Source organism: Jaculus jaculus, chromosome 6 (assembly GCF_020740685.1).
Source record: "Jaculus jaculus isolate mJacJac1 chromosome 6, mJacJac1.mat.Y.cur, whole genome shotgun sequence".
In the NCBI taxonomy this organism is placed as follows: domain Eukaryota; kingdom Metazoa; phylum Chordata; class Mammalia; order Rodentia; family Dipodidae; genus Jaculus; species Jaculus jaculus.
In genome coordinates, this window is record NC_059107.1 from 63,775,795 (window position 1) to 63,791,517 (window position 15,723).

The 15,723-nt window shown below is 43.9% G+C and overlaps 1 protein-coding gene across 10 annotated transcripts in view; it reads right to left on the reverse strand.

The window, feature by feature from the left end:
- Dysf (dysferlin) overlaps window positions 1-15,723 on the reverse strand; it is a 258,409-nt gene that overhangs the window by 35,787 nt on the left and 206,899 nt on the right. For 8 of the 10 annotated variants that reach the window (XM_045151445.1, XM_004668296.2, XM_004668292.2 and 5 more), the window contains one exon: window positions 2,010-2,108. In XM_045151445.1, the coding sequence (XP_045007380.1) occupies window positions 2,010-2,108 (99 nt within the window). Of the gene's footprint in view, window positions 1-2,009; window positions 2,109-3,299; window positions 3,312-15,723 lie in introns of all 10 variants that reach the window. The other 2 variants (XM_045151441.1, XM_045151442.1) reach the window with 1 other exon arrangement.

Genomic DNA, 15,723 nt, shown 5'->3' on the forward strand with positions numbered 1-15,723 from the left:
ATCCGGCATCCCAGGGAACAGCACAGGGCCAGGGCCATGGGCCACCCTGGCAGCAGTCCTCATTCCTGCTGTGTGTGTGTGTGTGTGTGTGTGTGTGTGTGTGTGTCTCATTTCTTGGCAAGGCCACAGTACCACATGCCAGACTTAATGTGCCAGACCTTCTTCCCGGTACACAAATAGTTGTTTCTCTGTCCAACTTCACATACCCATCTATGAAGTCAGGGAAGAGATTGCTGTCGGAGGGACCACTGCTAGAACCAGGGACCTTGCATCAGAACAAGCAGGTCTCTAGACATGACCCAACAGGCAGTTTCCTGAAGAACCGAGTGCCACCCACCATCTTGTGAAGCTGCCCTCCAGAGTCATCATCAAAAGCTTCCAGCTGAAAACCCCAGGCTGCTCACCATCCCAAGTAGCCCATCTTGTTCCTCCAGTCCTCTGAAGGAGCCCCAGGCCATCTTATATATCTCACAGCCTGTGTCCATGGTTTCACTCTCCTAGTATAAGATCCCCTCACTTATATTCCAGACGTAGCAAATGGAAATACAGGTCAGATGGCTAGTTTCAGATGAATATTATTCAGATAAGTATGAATCACATAATACCTAAAGCACACTTACATTAAAAATCATTCATTTGCTTTGGAGAAATGGCTTAGCAGTTAAAACATTTGCCTGCAAAGCTAAAGGACCCAGGTCCAATTCTCTAGGACCCATGTAAGCTAGATGTACAAGGTGGCACATGTGTCTGGAATTCCTTTGCAGTGGCTGGAGGCCCTGCTGTGCCCATTCTATCTGTATTCTCCACCCTCCCTCCCTCCCTCCCTCCCTCCCTCCCTCCCTCCCTCCCTCCCTCCCTCCGTGTCTCTCTCTCTCTCTCTCTCTCTCTCCCTCTCTCTCTCTCTCCCTCTCTCTCTCTTTCTCTCCAATGAATAAATAAAATGCTTTTTTTGTTTGTTTGAGGTAGGGTCAATCTAGTACAGGCTGACCTGGAATTCACTATAGAGTCTCAGGGTAGCCTTGAACTCACAGCAATCCTCCTACCTTTGCCTCCCGACTGGGATTAAAGGCATGCGCCACCATACCTGGCAATAAAATACTTTTTAAAAATCATTCATTATTGATACAAAATTCAAATGGTCAACTTACAGGGGCAACCACATGATTCCTTTGGGAAACTTTTTTTTTTTTTTTTTTTTTTGTATTTTTGAGGTGGGATCTCACTCTACCCCAGGCTGACCTAAAACTTACTCTGTGGTTCCAAGCTGGCCTCAAACTCAGTGGCCCTCCTACCTCTGCCAACCCAAGTGCTAGGATTAAAAGCATGTGCCACTATACCTGGCAGGAAACAATTTTTGAGACACCACTGGTTATCTTTCTTAAAAGTACTCTACTTTTTAACAGGATAATTGTATTTGTAGAATTTCCTTATAATACCAGAATTTTGCTTGGCTTTTCTTTGTGTTTATCCACAAAAACAAGGCTTACCATATTACTACATCTAATAAGATAATCATCCACTGTCCCAAGGAGGAAGGGGGTCACAGGTAAATTCTTAAGGTGGTTCCATACTTTAGTACAAATTCTCTAGTACAAAATAGTTTTTGGACAGAACAGTAAAAGGCCCCTAGTACCATCTCCAATGTTAAAAATGTCAATGATTTTGAATTTTAATAACAGTATTCTGAAGACATGTCACAGAATGACCCCATGCCATACATCTTCCTCCTTTTTTACGGGGATTTAAGAGACATTTTAAAGTAATCACTCACCTATAAATACTTCCATACCATCAACTATCTCCCAGAAATGCTTACTTGGCTATCCCAGCTCACAATGGTCTCTCCTCAAATGAGAAGGTAATCTTTATCATCCCAATTAGCTCATTAGACTCAGCACTTCACATACCATATACATAAATACATCTCAATATCCCCCGCCATATCTCCTACTGACCATGACAGGTGCCTCACACCTCCTGGACTAAGGAAAATCTGGATGAGGCCTTACCTTTAGAGTGTCAAAATCCTTCTCCAAGTATGAGCCACACTTGTCCGTCTCTCCTATGGAGGCAAAGAATTTGCTCCACCAATCAATGAACTCCTCCTCCTGACCAGAAAGAAAGAAAAATAAGGCTTATGAAACTACTTGACACATGAGGTACTTCTTCCTTCTCAGATGGCCAGGCCAGCTTAGACTTCAAACTGGGCCTGTGGATGACTAAGGGGAACAAGGCGGTGTAAGCCCTGCTTCTCCAGGCAAAGACTGCACACAGATTTATAAAACTTCTAGCCCTCGTGTGGTGTGGAGAGGCCAAGGCTCTGACTCTGGCTCTGCTCCCAATCATGTGTTCCCATAAAGCTCTAAGACTTCCCTTCCCTTTCTACGAAGTGGGAAAAGTCATGGTGGCACCTAAGGATAAACTGAAGCTGAGAGCACAGAGTGAAATGTAGTTGATCCAGAGAGCAGCCAGAGACCCAGCCTAACCCTCCTCTACATAGGAAGTTAGAACTTAACCATAGCAGGGCCCCTGGAAATCATCAAGTTATTTACCAGGTGCCTTTTATTCTAAAAATAGATGATAGATAGAGATATATATTGCTAAAAGTGGGGAATTAGAAGCAGAAAAGGAGCTATATATAGCAACTTTCTTTTGTGCTCCTCTTTATGTCTAAACACTCATATATGCAAGAAGAAAGCCTATTGTTTGCCATGGCAAATGCTGGCCTGTCCACTATTTTAAGGTTGCATCCTGCTCAGCTCTTATATAGAATGATTCCCCAGCTGTGTCTTGTCTAAGCAATGTTCCCTGTCACTCAGGGAGTCAGAAGCTCCCTGATAGTGGAAGAGTAACTCCCGGGCCTGCCTCAGAAACCCACCCAGGGTTAGACATTCAGGCTGGGTCTCTCCATACTATTGCAAATACAACCAGTCTAGTGGAAAGGTTCAAGGGCAAGAAACCTGGAGAAAATTTTCTGCAACAATGAAGGAGGGTTTGGCTAGTATGGAATTACATTGGTCTGCATAGTGAGCTGCATGTCTGCTATGGAGTCTCTGAAAATGCTGAGGCTCCCTTAAAGCCAAAGCCAAATGCTTTGAGGTCCAGCTTTTGCAGAGTGAGAACAGGCTGATGTTAGATCGGGAATCTGAGCAGGCACCCAGAAGGGAGGGAACCACACGGTGCCCAGAATCCCCAATAAAAGTGCGGTCCTAGCACCTCTGATGCAGTCAGATGTAGTCCCCACACACAGAGTAGAGAATGAGTGCCAGGCCAAGGCTGCCACTATTAAACTCTCTTACCAGGAGGGTCTTCTGCAGCCATGAAAGAGAAACAGAGGTTCAGATGGGTTAGGGTGCAAAGAGGAAGAGCTTTCTGACTTACAACTCTCCAGAAAACACCAACAAGATCAGTTAAAGAAAAAGATATTGCAATGCACACACATATTACAGAAAATACATACATAGTCATGACCAAAGGATGGACCCATTCACACATATACTCCATAAAAATGCATACAGAAAGCCAAACGTGGTGGCGCACACCTTTAATCCCAGCACTTCAGAGGCAGAGGTAAGAGGACTGCCATGAGTTCAAAGCCACCCTGAAACTCCATAGTGAATTTCAGGTCAGCCTGTGCTACAGTGAGACCCTGCTTCAAAAAACCGAAACAAAAAACAAACAAAAAAAAAAAGCATACAGACACATAAGGACACACAGGTAAATGTAGATTTAGGTACAAATAGTTAGAATGCAATTCAATTTAGCTGGTTGATTCTTTCTAAATCTTTATTTTCTATCCCTGCCTAGATACTTAACATTTTGAGTTCATAAATCAGGCATAATAGGCAACTGGGCAGTATATTTGGCACAGAGAGAAGACAGGAATATAAGAGTTGTGAGACAGGTATTACACTCCTTCAGTCTCAGCTAATCAAGCAAACTCTAAGGAAAATAGGGGGCAGGGAGTCTAAATAATAGCATTAACAGTGACAACTAATCACACATACAGAAAATGAAAAAACAAATACTTTCTTTTCCAATGCTTTTAGGACACTTAGAAAAAACAAAAACCCACAAAGCAAATCTCAATAAAGTCCCCAAAATAAAATTCCTGGTAACCATCTCTCTGACAATTCTGAAATAAAACTCAAAATTAATAAGAAATTTTAAAAGTAAAATCCTAATTTTTCAGAAATTTAAAGACATAATCTTATAACCCTATTGGGTCAAGAAGAAAATCAAACTAAAATAACAGATACTTAGAAAACACCAATGAGAGGAGTCATCCAAAATGTATGAGTCAAAGACAAGCCTACATGAGAAAAATCAGTCTGAAAAGTTTTCACTTTATGCAAAAAGAAAACAAATCATCTGGGGGCTAGAGAGATTGCTAAGGTTAAGGCACTTGCCTGTGAAGCCTAAGGATCCAGGTTTGATTCTCCAGGTCCCAAGTAAGCCAGATGCACAAGGTAGCAATGTGTCTGGAGTTCATTTGCAGTGACTAGAGGCTCTGGCATGCCCATTCTCTCTCTTTCTCCCCCCCCATCTTATTCTCTCTCCCTCTCAAATAAATAAAAATAAATCTTTAAAAAAAGAAAAGAAATCATCTGATAATTCAAGAACTTGAGAAAGTCAAGAAAACTATAAGTGAAAGAAAGTTATAGTACTCTTTTTAATATTTTTATTTATTTATTTGCAAACAGGGAGAGAGAGATGAGAGAGAATTGGCACACCAGGACCTCTAGCTACTCCAAACAAACTTCAGATGTATATGCCACTTTGTGTATGTGACTTTATGTAGGTACTGGGAAATTGAACCTGGGTCCTTAGTCTTTTCAGACAAGCACCTTAACTGCTGAGCCATCTCTTCCCTCACTCTAATAATCTTTTAATAAATTATTAAGAAGTTTTTTTGTTCTATAGAATAGAAAAAGATAGAAATTTTAAAGTGAGAGAGAATATGAATGAATATGAACCTCAATCCTGAACAGAGATATGGAAACCCTAAAAGATCAGCAGGCAACAGCAGTAAACCTGGCGCAGTCAGGCCGGACCATTCCAAGAGTAGCTCATTAACAATGACGAAAGAGCATAGCCAGGTGTGGTGGTGTATACCAGTAATCCTAGCACTCATGTGGCTAAGGCAATAGAGGATTGACATAAGTTTGAGGCTAGCCTGGGCTAACAGGTAAGACCCTGTCTCAAAAAATCAAACAGGGCTGGAGAGATGGCTTAGTGGTTAAGCGCTTGCCTGTGAAGCCTAAGGACCCCGGTTCGAGGCTTGGTTCCCCAGGTCCCACGTTAGCCAGATGCACAAGGGGGCGCACGCGTCTGGAGTTCGTTTGCAGAGGCTGGAAGCCCTGGCGCGCCCATTCTCTCTCTTTCCCTCTATCTGTCTTTCTCTCTGTGTCTGTCACTCTCAAATAAATAAATAAAAAATTTTTTAAAAAAATCAAACAGATAACAAAATACAACAGAGCTTCACAAACTATGGCTTACTGGCTGGTCACAACATTTTTCTTTTTAAATCAAGGTAAGGTTTCACTCTAGCCCAGCGTGACCTGCAATTCACTATGCAGTCTCAGGGTGGCCTCGAACTCAGAGTGATCCTCCTACATCTGCCTCCTATGTGCTGGGATTAAAAGTGTGCGCCACCACGCCTGGCTGCTCGTTTTTTGTTTTTGTTTTTTAATTTAAGTAATATTATTTGTGGATGAGTTTGAGTAGTTTTGACAGGGACTTTATATCCCCCTAATAGTCTGATTTGCTGTCTAGTCCTTTAAGAAACAGTTGGTCAACTCCTGATTTACAAGATGTAAAACACCAAAACAAAGTGAGAATTTTTTACTTATTCCAAGATGACACTCTCAGTGTATTAATAAAAAGTAGAAGCTTTATTATTGTTGCAATGAATATTTTAAAGCAATAGGCAGCATTGTGGTGTGCCAGCTACTCTCTTTAATGGTCTACACACATGGCTATCTCTGCCTATAATGTCCTTGTGATATTGAATGAATGCAGGGAGGCTGAAGTCATGGCTCAGGAACCAAAGTGACCTTGAGCAGCTACTTAACTTCTCCATGCCTCACTAATTTATCTGTGAAGTAGGAAATAGCACCACCAACTTGTTAAAGTTTCTGCAGGAACAAATGAGCCAATGTTTATACATATTTATAGTGCTTAGGATGGTACCCACACACAAGTGCTAAGTGTCTATTACTATTACTGATCCTACTGTTGTTTTATAACCAGGTTAGCCACTTGGCCGAGGAAGACTCTCACAAGCTGCTGGCATAGCCTAGCTGGCCAGTCTTTTCAAGGGTACACATGCTTCATGTGCCCGAAGTCCTAGATGCATTCTGATACAGCAATCTGAGTCTGGAAGCTATCCAAAGAAAGTAGTCAGTGTTATGCATGAAGAGTCATTTAAACAGTGACATGTGAGCGGCAACTTAAATGTCCAACAATAAGGGACTGTTTGGGTAAATTTACATTCATGATTAAATGCTATGCAGTAGTAAAAATGATGCTATAGTAATATATTTATTGACATGGAAGGCTATTCACAATTGACAAGACTTACAAAAAGTTAAAGATGAGCTGGGTATGGTGGCACGCACCTTTAATCCTAGCACTTCGGAGGCAGAGGTAGGAGGATTGCCATGAGTTCGAGGCCACCCTGAGACTACATAATGAATTCCAGGTCAGCCTGAGCCAGAGTGAGAACCTACCTCAAAAAACAAACAAACAAAAAAAGGTTAAAGATGAATGATAGGGACTGGGGAGATGTCGTGAAACTATAACAACATGAATTTGGATCCCCAGTACCCTGTAAATGCTCAGCATAATAGTGCACACCTGAAATCCCAGTGCTGGGTGGCAGAAACATGAAGATACCTAATGTTCACTGGTTACCTACTCCATCCATATAGGTGAGCTCTCAGTTCAGTGAGAGACCCTGTATCAAAAGCCAAAATAGAGAGCAATTGAGGAAGACACTTAAGATCAAACTCTGGTTTACATGCACACATACATACATAAAACAAACTCATAAATTTGCAAAAAGGAATAATATCACAACAAAACCTACTGTTTCATACAATTACTATACGTTAATAAAAAGTTATGAGAAGTTTGGATGGTGATGCACACCTTCCATCCTAGTACTTGGGAGGTACAAATTGGAGCACCAGGAGTTTAAAGTCAATCTCAGCTATCTCATAAGGTATAGACCAGCCTGAGATACATGACACCAGGGACTAACCTAATGTAGATAAACCCATACAGGCATGCCCAGGGGCGAACTTAACCTAGACAAACACACACAGGCATTACCAGGGACTAACCTAATCTAGATAAACCCACACAGACATGCCCCTGGACTAACCTAATCTAGGTAAACCCACACAGGCATGGTCAGGGACTAACCTTATCTAGATCAACCCACACAGGCACGACCAGGGGCTAACCTAATCTAGGTAAACCCACACAGGCATGACCAGGGGCTAACCTAATCTAGGTAAACCCACACAGACACACCCAGGGACTAACCTAATCTAGGTAAACCCACACAGGCATGGTCAGGGACTAACCTTATCTAGATCAACCCACACAGGCACGACCAGGGGCTAACCTAATCTAGGTAAACCCACACAGGCATGACCAGGGGCTAACCTAATCTAGGTAAACCCACACTGGCATGACCAGGGACTAACCTAATCTAGATGAAATCACAAGGCATGAGCTGGGACTAACCTAATCTAGATCAACCCACACAGGCATGATCAGGGACTAACCTTATCTAGATAAACCCACACAGGCATAACCAGGGTCTAACCTAATCTAGATAAACTCACACAGGTATGCCCAGGGACTAACCTAATCTAGATAAACTTTTAAAAGCATTCCAGGAAGCTCATTTCAAGGCGATTCTAGGTCTTGTCAAATTGATAATCCAAGTACACCATCACAGATGGCTAACTTCAGAGTTGGATAATACAAAATGTTGGTGAAGGCAGAACTGCAGCCCTGCACACTTCTGGTGGGAAATTAAGACAGTGTGAAGACTCTGTCAAACAGCTTGTCCAAAGCACAACTGTAATGTTCCACGTGACCCCCACATTCCACTCCTACAATACATCCAAGAGAAGAAGACATCATATCCCCACAAAAACTTGTATTAGAATGAAAGTCACCAAGAGGGAATAACCCAAAAGCCATCAACTGAAGAATAAAGGAAAAAGGATCTGCCCACACAATGGCATGAAAATGAAAAATTAATACATGCTATAACATGGATGAACCTACAAAGGAGTTATTCACCAAAGACCATATACTGTATGATTCCATACAAATGAGACAGAAAGAATGGCAGCAGCTGCCAAAAGGCTGAGGGTGTTGGAGGCCATGGGGAGCAAAAGCTCTTGAGTATAGGGTTTCTTTCTGGAGTGATGAAAATATACGAAAATAGATTGTGGGGAAAATTGCACAACTCTGTTAACACATAAGAAACACCAAGTTGTATGCTTTAAGTGAGGCTTTGCATTTATGTGGATTACAAAAAGGAACAAATGATAAACTACAAGCATATAACCTCACACCAGAGGGTAAAGTAGAAAGCAGTTATTCAAAGCATATAAGAATTATGATGGGCTTTTTTGTTTTCTTAACTGAACAAGCAATTGACCACTAAATAGGATCTAAGGCTTGTCATAGTCAGTTCCCCCACCCTCATTCTCTCTGTGTGGTGTATTATACCAATGCATGTGCACATGTATGTTTGTGTGGAGGCAAGAGATGTCTTCCTCAATTGCTTTTCACCTTATTATTTATTTATTTATTCATTCATCTAGAGAGGCAGATAGAGAAACTGCATGCACCAGGGCCTCCAGCCACTGCAAACAAACTCCATACACATGCACCACTCTGTATATCTGCTTTATGTGGGTCCTGGAGAATTGAACTTTGGAGGAAAGTACCTTAAGCAACTAACCCATCTCCCCAGCTCCACCTCATTTTTTGAAACAGGGCTTTGCACTGAACTTGAAGCACACTAATTTGGTTAGAATAGCTAGCCAACAAGCCCAGGGATTCCCTGTCTCCAATCTCAAGTGCTGGGATTACAGATGCATGAAACCATACCCAGCATTTTAGATGGGAACTGGAGATTCAAACTTGCGTCCTCATAATTGCACAGCAAGAACTTTATTCACAAAGTCATCTCCCCAGCATACAATTTATTTTGGTAAGACCTCTTTTGTTTTGAGACAGTGTCTCATCCCTTTCTCCTAGTCACTCACAGGGACTTCCTACAGTCACCTTGACTCTCTTTCTCAGCCCTATGACCTGTCTCTCAGCAGCTCTTGTTGGCACTATCTCTAAAACACTTTCAGAACTGCCATTCAACACCATCACTGCCAACTCATTACCTCCCTGCAACCTCCTAACAACCCTTGCCAAGCCCTCTCCATGTCTGCTCAACCCGTGACACTGGGATCTGCACATAGTTCTGGCATTCTTAGTGAAAATCCTTCTGATGACTTGTCACCTTCTTGGAATAGGCTGAAGCCCTCACAAGCACCTCACAAACCTCTCATGGTTAGAGACCACATTCTCTCACCTCCCATCCTGTTGTCCTCTTGCTGACTCACTCCCTTCAGCCACACTGGCTTTGTGGTCTAGTGCCTTCCTGCCTTCCCTAACAGGAGCTCTAACACCTCAATGGATCCAATGCAACTTCCTTCCTGGTTCAATCCTTGTTGCCCTTGCAATCTCAGTCTTGCTCTCCTGTTCACCATGTTTCAAACCACAGCTTCCCAGCAGCCCCTACTCTGCCTCCCTTCTTTGCTTCATCATAACCATCCCATCTGACATCCCAGACACCTCACACACATCTTTGATATTGGGTCTCCTTCCCCATGACAGACTAAGAAGGTGAGCTAGAGAGGCAGCTGGACCACACTGTACTGAGACTTAACAAGTGTGCTAAAGATACATGTCCTTCGATCATATGAACATCCCCAAGACTTAGATCATTGCCTGGTACTGGCCTACAACTCAGTAAATATATGCTGGGGAGAAGGGGCAGGTGTTATCTTTGGCTCTAAGTACCCAAAGACAGACAGTGGACTATTAAAATAAAATAATAGGGATGTAGCTCAGACAGTAGACTCTTTGCCTAGCATGCACGACTCTCTGAATTCAAACCCTAGCACCACATAAACCAGGTGTGGTGACACACACTTGTAATCCAGCCACTCAGAAGATAGAAACAGGAGGCTCAGAAGTTCAAGTTCAGCCTCTGCTACATAACTACTGAATTTGAGGCCAATCTGGAAATAATGATGATGATGACAATGATGCTATTGTTGTTCTTTAAGAAAACATATTGTCTAGCCAGTCCTCCCCCATCACAGACTAAGGAGGTAGAAGTGCAGAGGGGAACAGAAGCAAGAAGCAGAGGCATGTGATGGTTTCAGATGAGGCATAGTGTACCCTGACCCAGATTCCTCCTGCATGCATGGTGGAGATCTAATGATAGTAGCCAGCCAGAAGTTGCTGGAGGAACTGAGGGCACTTGACAGAAGGAGGCTACATAAGAATTAAGAGAGAGCCGGGCGTGGTGGCACATGCCTTTAATCCCAGCACTCGGGAGGCAGAGGTAGGAGGATCGCCGAGAGTTCGAGGCCACCCTGAGACTACATAGTGAATTCCAGGTCAGCCTGAGCCAGAGTGAGACCCTACCTCGAAAAACCAAAAAAAAAAAAAAAAAAAAGAATTAAGAGAAAGAGAGGCCTTGACATTTCCTAAAGACCACACAGTACCATCAGAGAGCTGCTAAACAGGACAGAGAATGGGGTGAGAAGGAGGAGGAAAAGTGAGAGGGGAGACAGGAGAAAGGAAAGGGTCAGAAGGAGAGAAAAGAGAGAAAGGAGAGGAGAAGAAAGTGTCAGGAAACCTGGCAAGATCACAGGGCTGAGAGAGGAGGAGGAAAGGGGAAAAGGGGATAGGTAAGAGAACAAGAAAAGGAAGATGAGAGGGGAAGGAGAGAAAAGAAAGAAAGAAAGAAAGAAAGAAAGAAAGAGGGAGAGAGAGAGAGAGAGGGGAAGGAAGGAAGGAAGGAAGGAAGGAAGGAAGGAAGGAAGGAAGGAAGGAAGGAAGGAAGGAAGGAAGGAAGGAAGGGTAAGTGAGGGGGGAAAGAAAGGATGGGGAGAAAGGGAGGGAGGAAAATCAAGGAGACCTGGCAAGATCACAGGGCTTAGAGAGGATGTTGTCATCAAATGCCATCACAGACACCAGGAAGGACACAGACTGAGGACCAGGGCTCCCTTCTCGTCCCCGCCCTGGGAAAGTAAGGGCATTTTGGAAATCCAAACCAGAATTTAGCTGACCGTCTCAAGGATGCAGAGGGAAAAGCCAATCCAAAGTGACTAAATTTAAACCCAAAATGTTGAAGATTACCAGGGATTTTCTATCATTAGGAAAAAATGAGAGCTCAAAGAGGAAATTAAGTTGTTATACAGAAAAAAAAAAATTTTTTTTTAACACATCAGGGATATGAGTTAAAAACATCATGTTGCCATCTGGCTTCTGAGGGAGTTATCCCAAGCTCAAGCCCATTCTTCTTTCTCTTGTCCAAGAAATCAAGAATATGCTAGCATACCCCTGAGATAAGTCCCCAAAAAAACTTTCCCCAACAAGGTATACCAAAGAAGTTGACCCTCCACCACTGACAGAGCCCCTCCTCCACAGCTCCAAGAAGCACAATGTTCTCAAAATACCAAGTAAGTTTTTAACCTCATTCAGGGATAGCCAAACATCAACCCTGGACCACAGCAAGGCACAGGAAGAAAGGCATAAGGCTTGGTTTTTAAAGTGTCATCTGAGGCTCGAACAAGAAGTCTAGCTCTTTCAACTGTATCTGCCCATGTCCAAAGTTCAAGGCCACTCATCATTCCATCATCCAATGAAGTAAGTCTGGTCAAGACAGGTCTGGAAGCCTTTCCAATTTCAGCTAATAGCCAACAGTCAGTTCCTGAGCAAATAGAGTTGGTAACAAACAATCCAGTCTAATGAGCATCCCGATCCTCAAGGACCAAAATAAGTGTAGTGCAGTCTAAACATGTAACCCCCCAGTACCATTCAGAGGTCTGACACATCTCATGAATATAAAAAACAAAAGTGGAAACAATGATTTTAAGTCTTTCTTTCTGTGAGGTCAGTAAGTAGACTACAGACAGAACTCCACCTCTGCTCCCATACTGGGGATCAAACCCTCATACATGCCAGGCAAGTGCTCTACCACTGAGCTATATCCCCAGCTTTGTTTACTTTAAGACAGAGTTTTGCCAAGTTGCCCAGGCAGACTTCAAATTGGCAATTCTCCAACCTCAATCTCCCATGTAGCCAGAAGGTCCACTTGAATCAAAGAGAAAAGCTTATGGTAAAACTCATTTATTCCAAAATTTTAAAAGTTACATAATCCCTGGGTCACTATATAGAACTACACACCCACTTCTAAGTAAAGCAGCCCACTTTTACAATATTAAGCAGGTTTTAGTACATTTATTAACCCCAAGCAGACAGCCTAGGTGCATGAAAGCCTTAGAGAAATCACAATGGCTCACTAGGATGATGGGCTACACTGAGGCCTTGAGTTGTTTGTGAGGACATGCTGGAGTTTGGCATGACTGCTCCTGCTGACAGTGCCAGCATCATCAGTTTCATGCCTAACTCTGTTACCCTGAGCTTAACATCTGCATGACAGGAATGATGATAGAATTCCCCAAATTCTTCAATTAATTTCCTGAGGTCTAAGAAATTAAGACTATTTGTTCCTGACATGTAAGTACAAACACATATGTAACGCACAAGTCCTCGTGGAGGTACATAGACCAGAAAATTCCCTAGACATGACTTCAAACCTATCCCACTCGTGCACACTAAACCACTTAACACCCTCCCCCCCAGATAAAACCACATAGACAGTTGCCCACATCCAGCTACCACATTGGCTCAGCAGAACTCTGTGCATTCATAGCAAAAGTCTCTTAACTGTTTCCACAAGGGGAACACTGGGTTGTCAGCCCCCTGTGGACGCTCCTCAACCACCTTTCTTTTCTGCAGAAGGAGCCCTATCCTGTGTACCCTGCCTTCAAGCCGTGTCGGCAGAGAGAAGAGGGAAGGAAGGCATGTAGCCCAAGTGCTAAATTGCGCTCTAAAGCCCAGTAAACACAGACATATACAACACAGCAAAGCCAAGCACATGGTGACAGGACCTGATCATTTGACTGTCAGCCCCTTCCAGACAGGGATCCACATAGGTGGGGGGCCTTCAGGGAACCCAAGCTTGCTGGCCCTTTCTCAACTCAAGAGTCTATGCTAGGTGCATGACCTATGACTTGGTCCCTCTTAAGGCCGTCATCCAGAATGCTTGAAGTGATGGAATCTACTCAGTAGATTAAGTGAAAGAAGATCCCAGAGAAGTCCTCAAACCTACAAAGAAAGCCATGAAACACCTCTAATTCACAATGTGTGGTGGTTCCAGTAGGGCCCAGGGAAGCAGGAACTTTCCCAACCTTCATTCTGCTTATGTAGACAGTTTTGCTTCACAAGAGTTCCAGCGATCTACTTAAGAGAAAAACTATTTTTGAAGGCCTTCCCAGGGCTGCAGAGGCATTCATCAGGCTACAGACACTAATATTAGCTATCTTAAATTCAATTTTAAAAGGATTTGGGGGAGCCCACTATGTGCCAAAGTCAACCTACTTTCTAGTTACCATGTGCATTTTTATACACAAAGTCACGTTACTCTGAAAACCTTCTTCGAACTTGTCACTAGCTCAGTTCTGGTTTCCTGTGCAAATGCGTTTCATGCACAGACACCGGGTGAGTGAAGATGCATCACCAGGAACCCGCAGAGGAGCATTACACTCAGAGCTGGAGGCTGCATCAGTTCCAAGTGCCTTTTGACGTGAGCTGGGGAAAGCTGTGCAGGACCAACAGGGCTAGAAAGGTTAAAGCCCAGCAGAAGCTTTCTGAACTGTGACTTGTTAAGGAAAGCTGAGAGTGTGTCTCTAGAAAGAGAAGAACCTTTTTTATTCTGGATTGGCTAGCAGGTCCCTCAAGCCAGGGGAAAGTCCCCTTGGGGAGGAGGATGGTGGCAGGCAGGATGAGAGCAGAAGCTGGAGGGAGCCAGGGTACCTCTTCTCTGATGGGGCCCTTGAGTTTGCCAGACAAGTTTCACCCCAGGCTGTCCCCCCTGCAGTGCACATTGAGGGAAGAGGGGTGCACCCCCGAAAAGACCACAGGAATGCCAAGCAGGGGAAGGCGCCCCGAGCCAAGGGCTCCAGCAACAGGGATCCAGTATCGGCGGGTGACTCCAGCCCCCGTAACAGGAGAGACCGTAAAGTATGCACTGTGCTTCCCAACCAGCAAACACAGCAAATCACCAATTACTCCAAATAGCTAACAGATTGTGGCTCTGATTTCCCTCCTCTCACCCCCCCCACCCCCAATGCCTTCACTTGTCATTTGATGGGCCATTTGTATTTGCTCTGAGAGAATGAGAGAAAGAATAAGTCACAAGGAAGGACCATATTGCACCAATGCCAGGCATTGAACTCCCTAATCAGAACCCATGGGCATGGGGGAGGCCAGGCTGTACCCCGTATCAACCCCAGGGATTGGGATAAAGACAGAGGCTTCAGGCTAGAGAGATGGCTTAGTGGTTAAGGTGCTTGCCCGCAAAGCCTAAGAACTCATCTTCGAATATCCAGGATCCATGTATGCCAGACACACAGTGAGACAAGCATGCGATGTCACACATGGGCACAACGGGGTACACACATATAGAATCCGATTGCAGTGGCTAGAGGCCCTGGTATGCCAATTCTTTCCTCCTCCTCCTCCTTCTTCTTCTCTCTCTCTCTCTCTCTCTCTCTCTCTCTCTCTGTGTGTGTGTGTGTGTGTGTGTGTGTGTGTGTGTGTGTGTTAAAAAAAAAAAAGGCCAGACTGTTAGGCCTTCCTCAAAAAAAAAAAAAAAGAGAGGCTTCTGTGATTTTCAAGTGCCTGTAGTAACTGTAGCATTTCTAGTACTGTCAGGAGCCTGTCCTTGGAAAGTCTGCATTTGAGAAGGTAGGGGCCTTCCTAAGTAACTCAGCTGATGTTTCCCAAAGCATCGGCGAGACTGTGAGTGTGGCTGAAGTTGAAGCACCCACCCTCAATGCTCAAGCTTCAGTGCGTCCTCACGGCACAGACAGGCTAGTCAGCAACTTGTGCAAGTGCTCCTCCCCTTGGGAGCCACACCCTGGAAACACTTGAAAAAAAACTGCTTCAAAGTCTTGGGGTAAATTACTGTCAGAACTCATGAAGTACAAGACCTTGAACCTAAACTAAATGTGCTGGGTCGGGGCATGGGCAGGCTAAGTCACCTCAACAGAGAAAAATGTCCCCTACCTAGAGTCCTAATTCTATGTGGGAAGAATTCAGTGACATGCCTAGGGAAATAATGTCAGTGAGAAAAGTAAGCAAGCCAGTGTGGACCGTTGACAGGTGTCCACATAAACACCACCAGGGCCCAAAGCAATAAGGCTGTCCTTGCTTCTGGAGCTAAATGTATCAACCTATCTTGTCAGCTACCAGGAGTTTCCAGTCATTCATTCTTACTTCTCTCCCACCTCCAATCACAGTTTGCTGAGCCTTCAGAGAAACCATGCGCTGGAC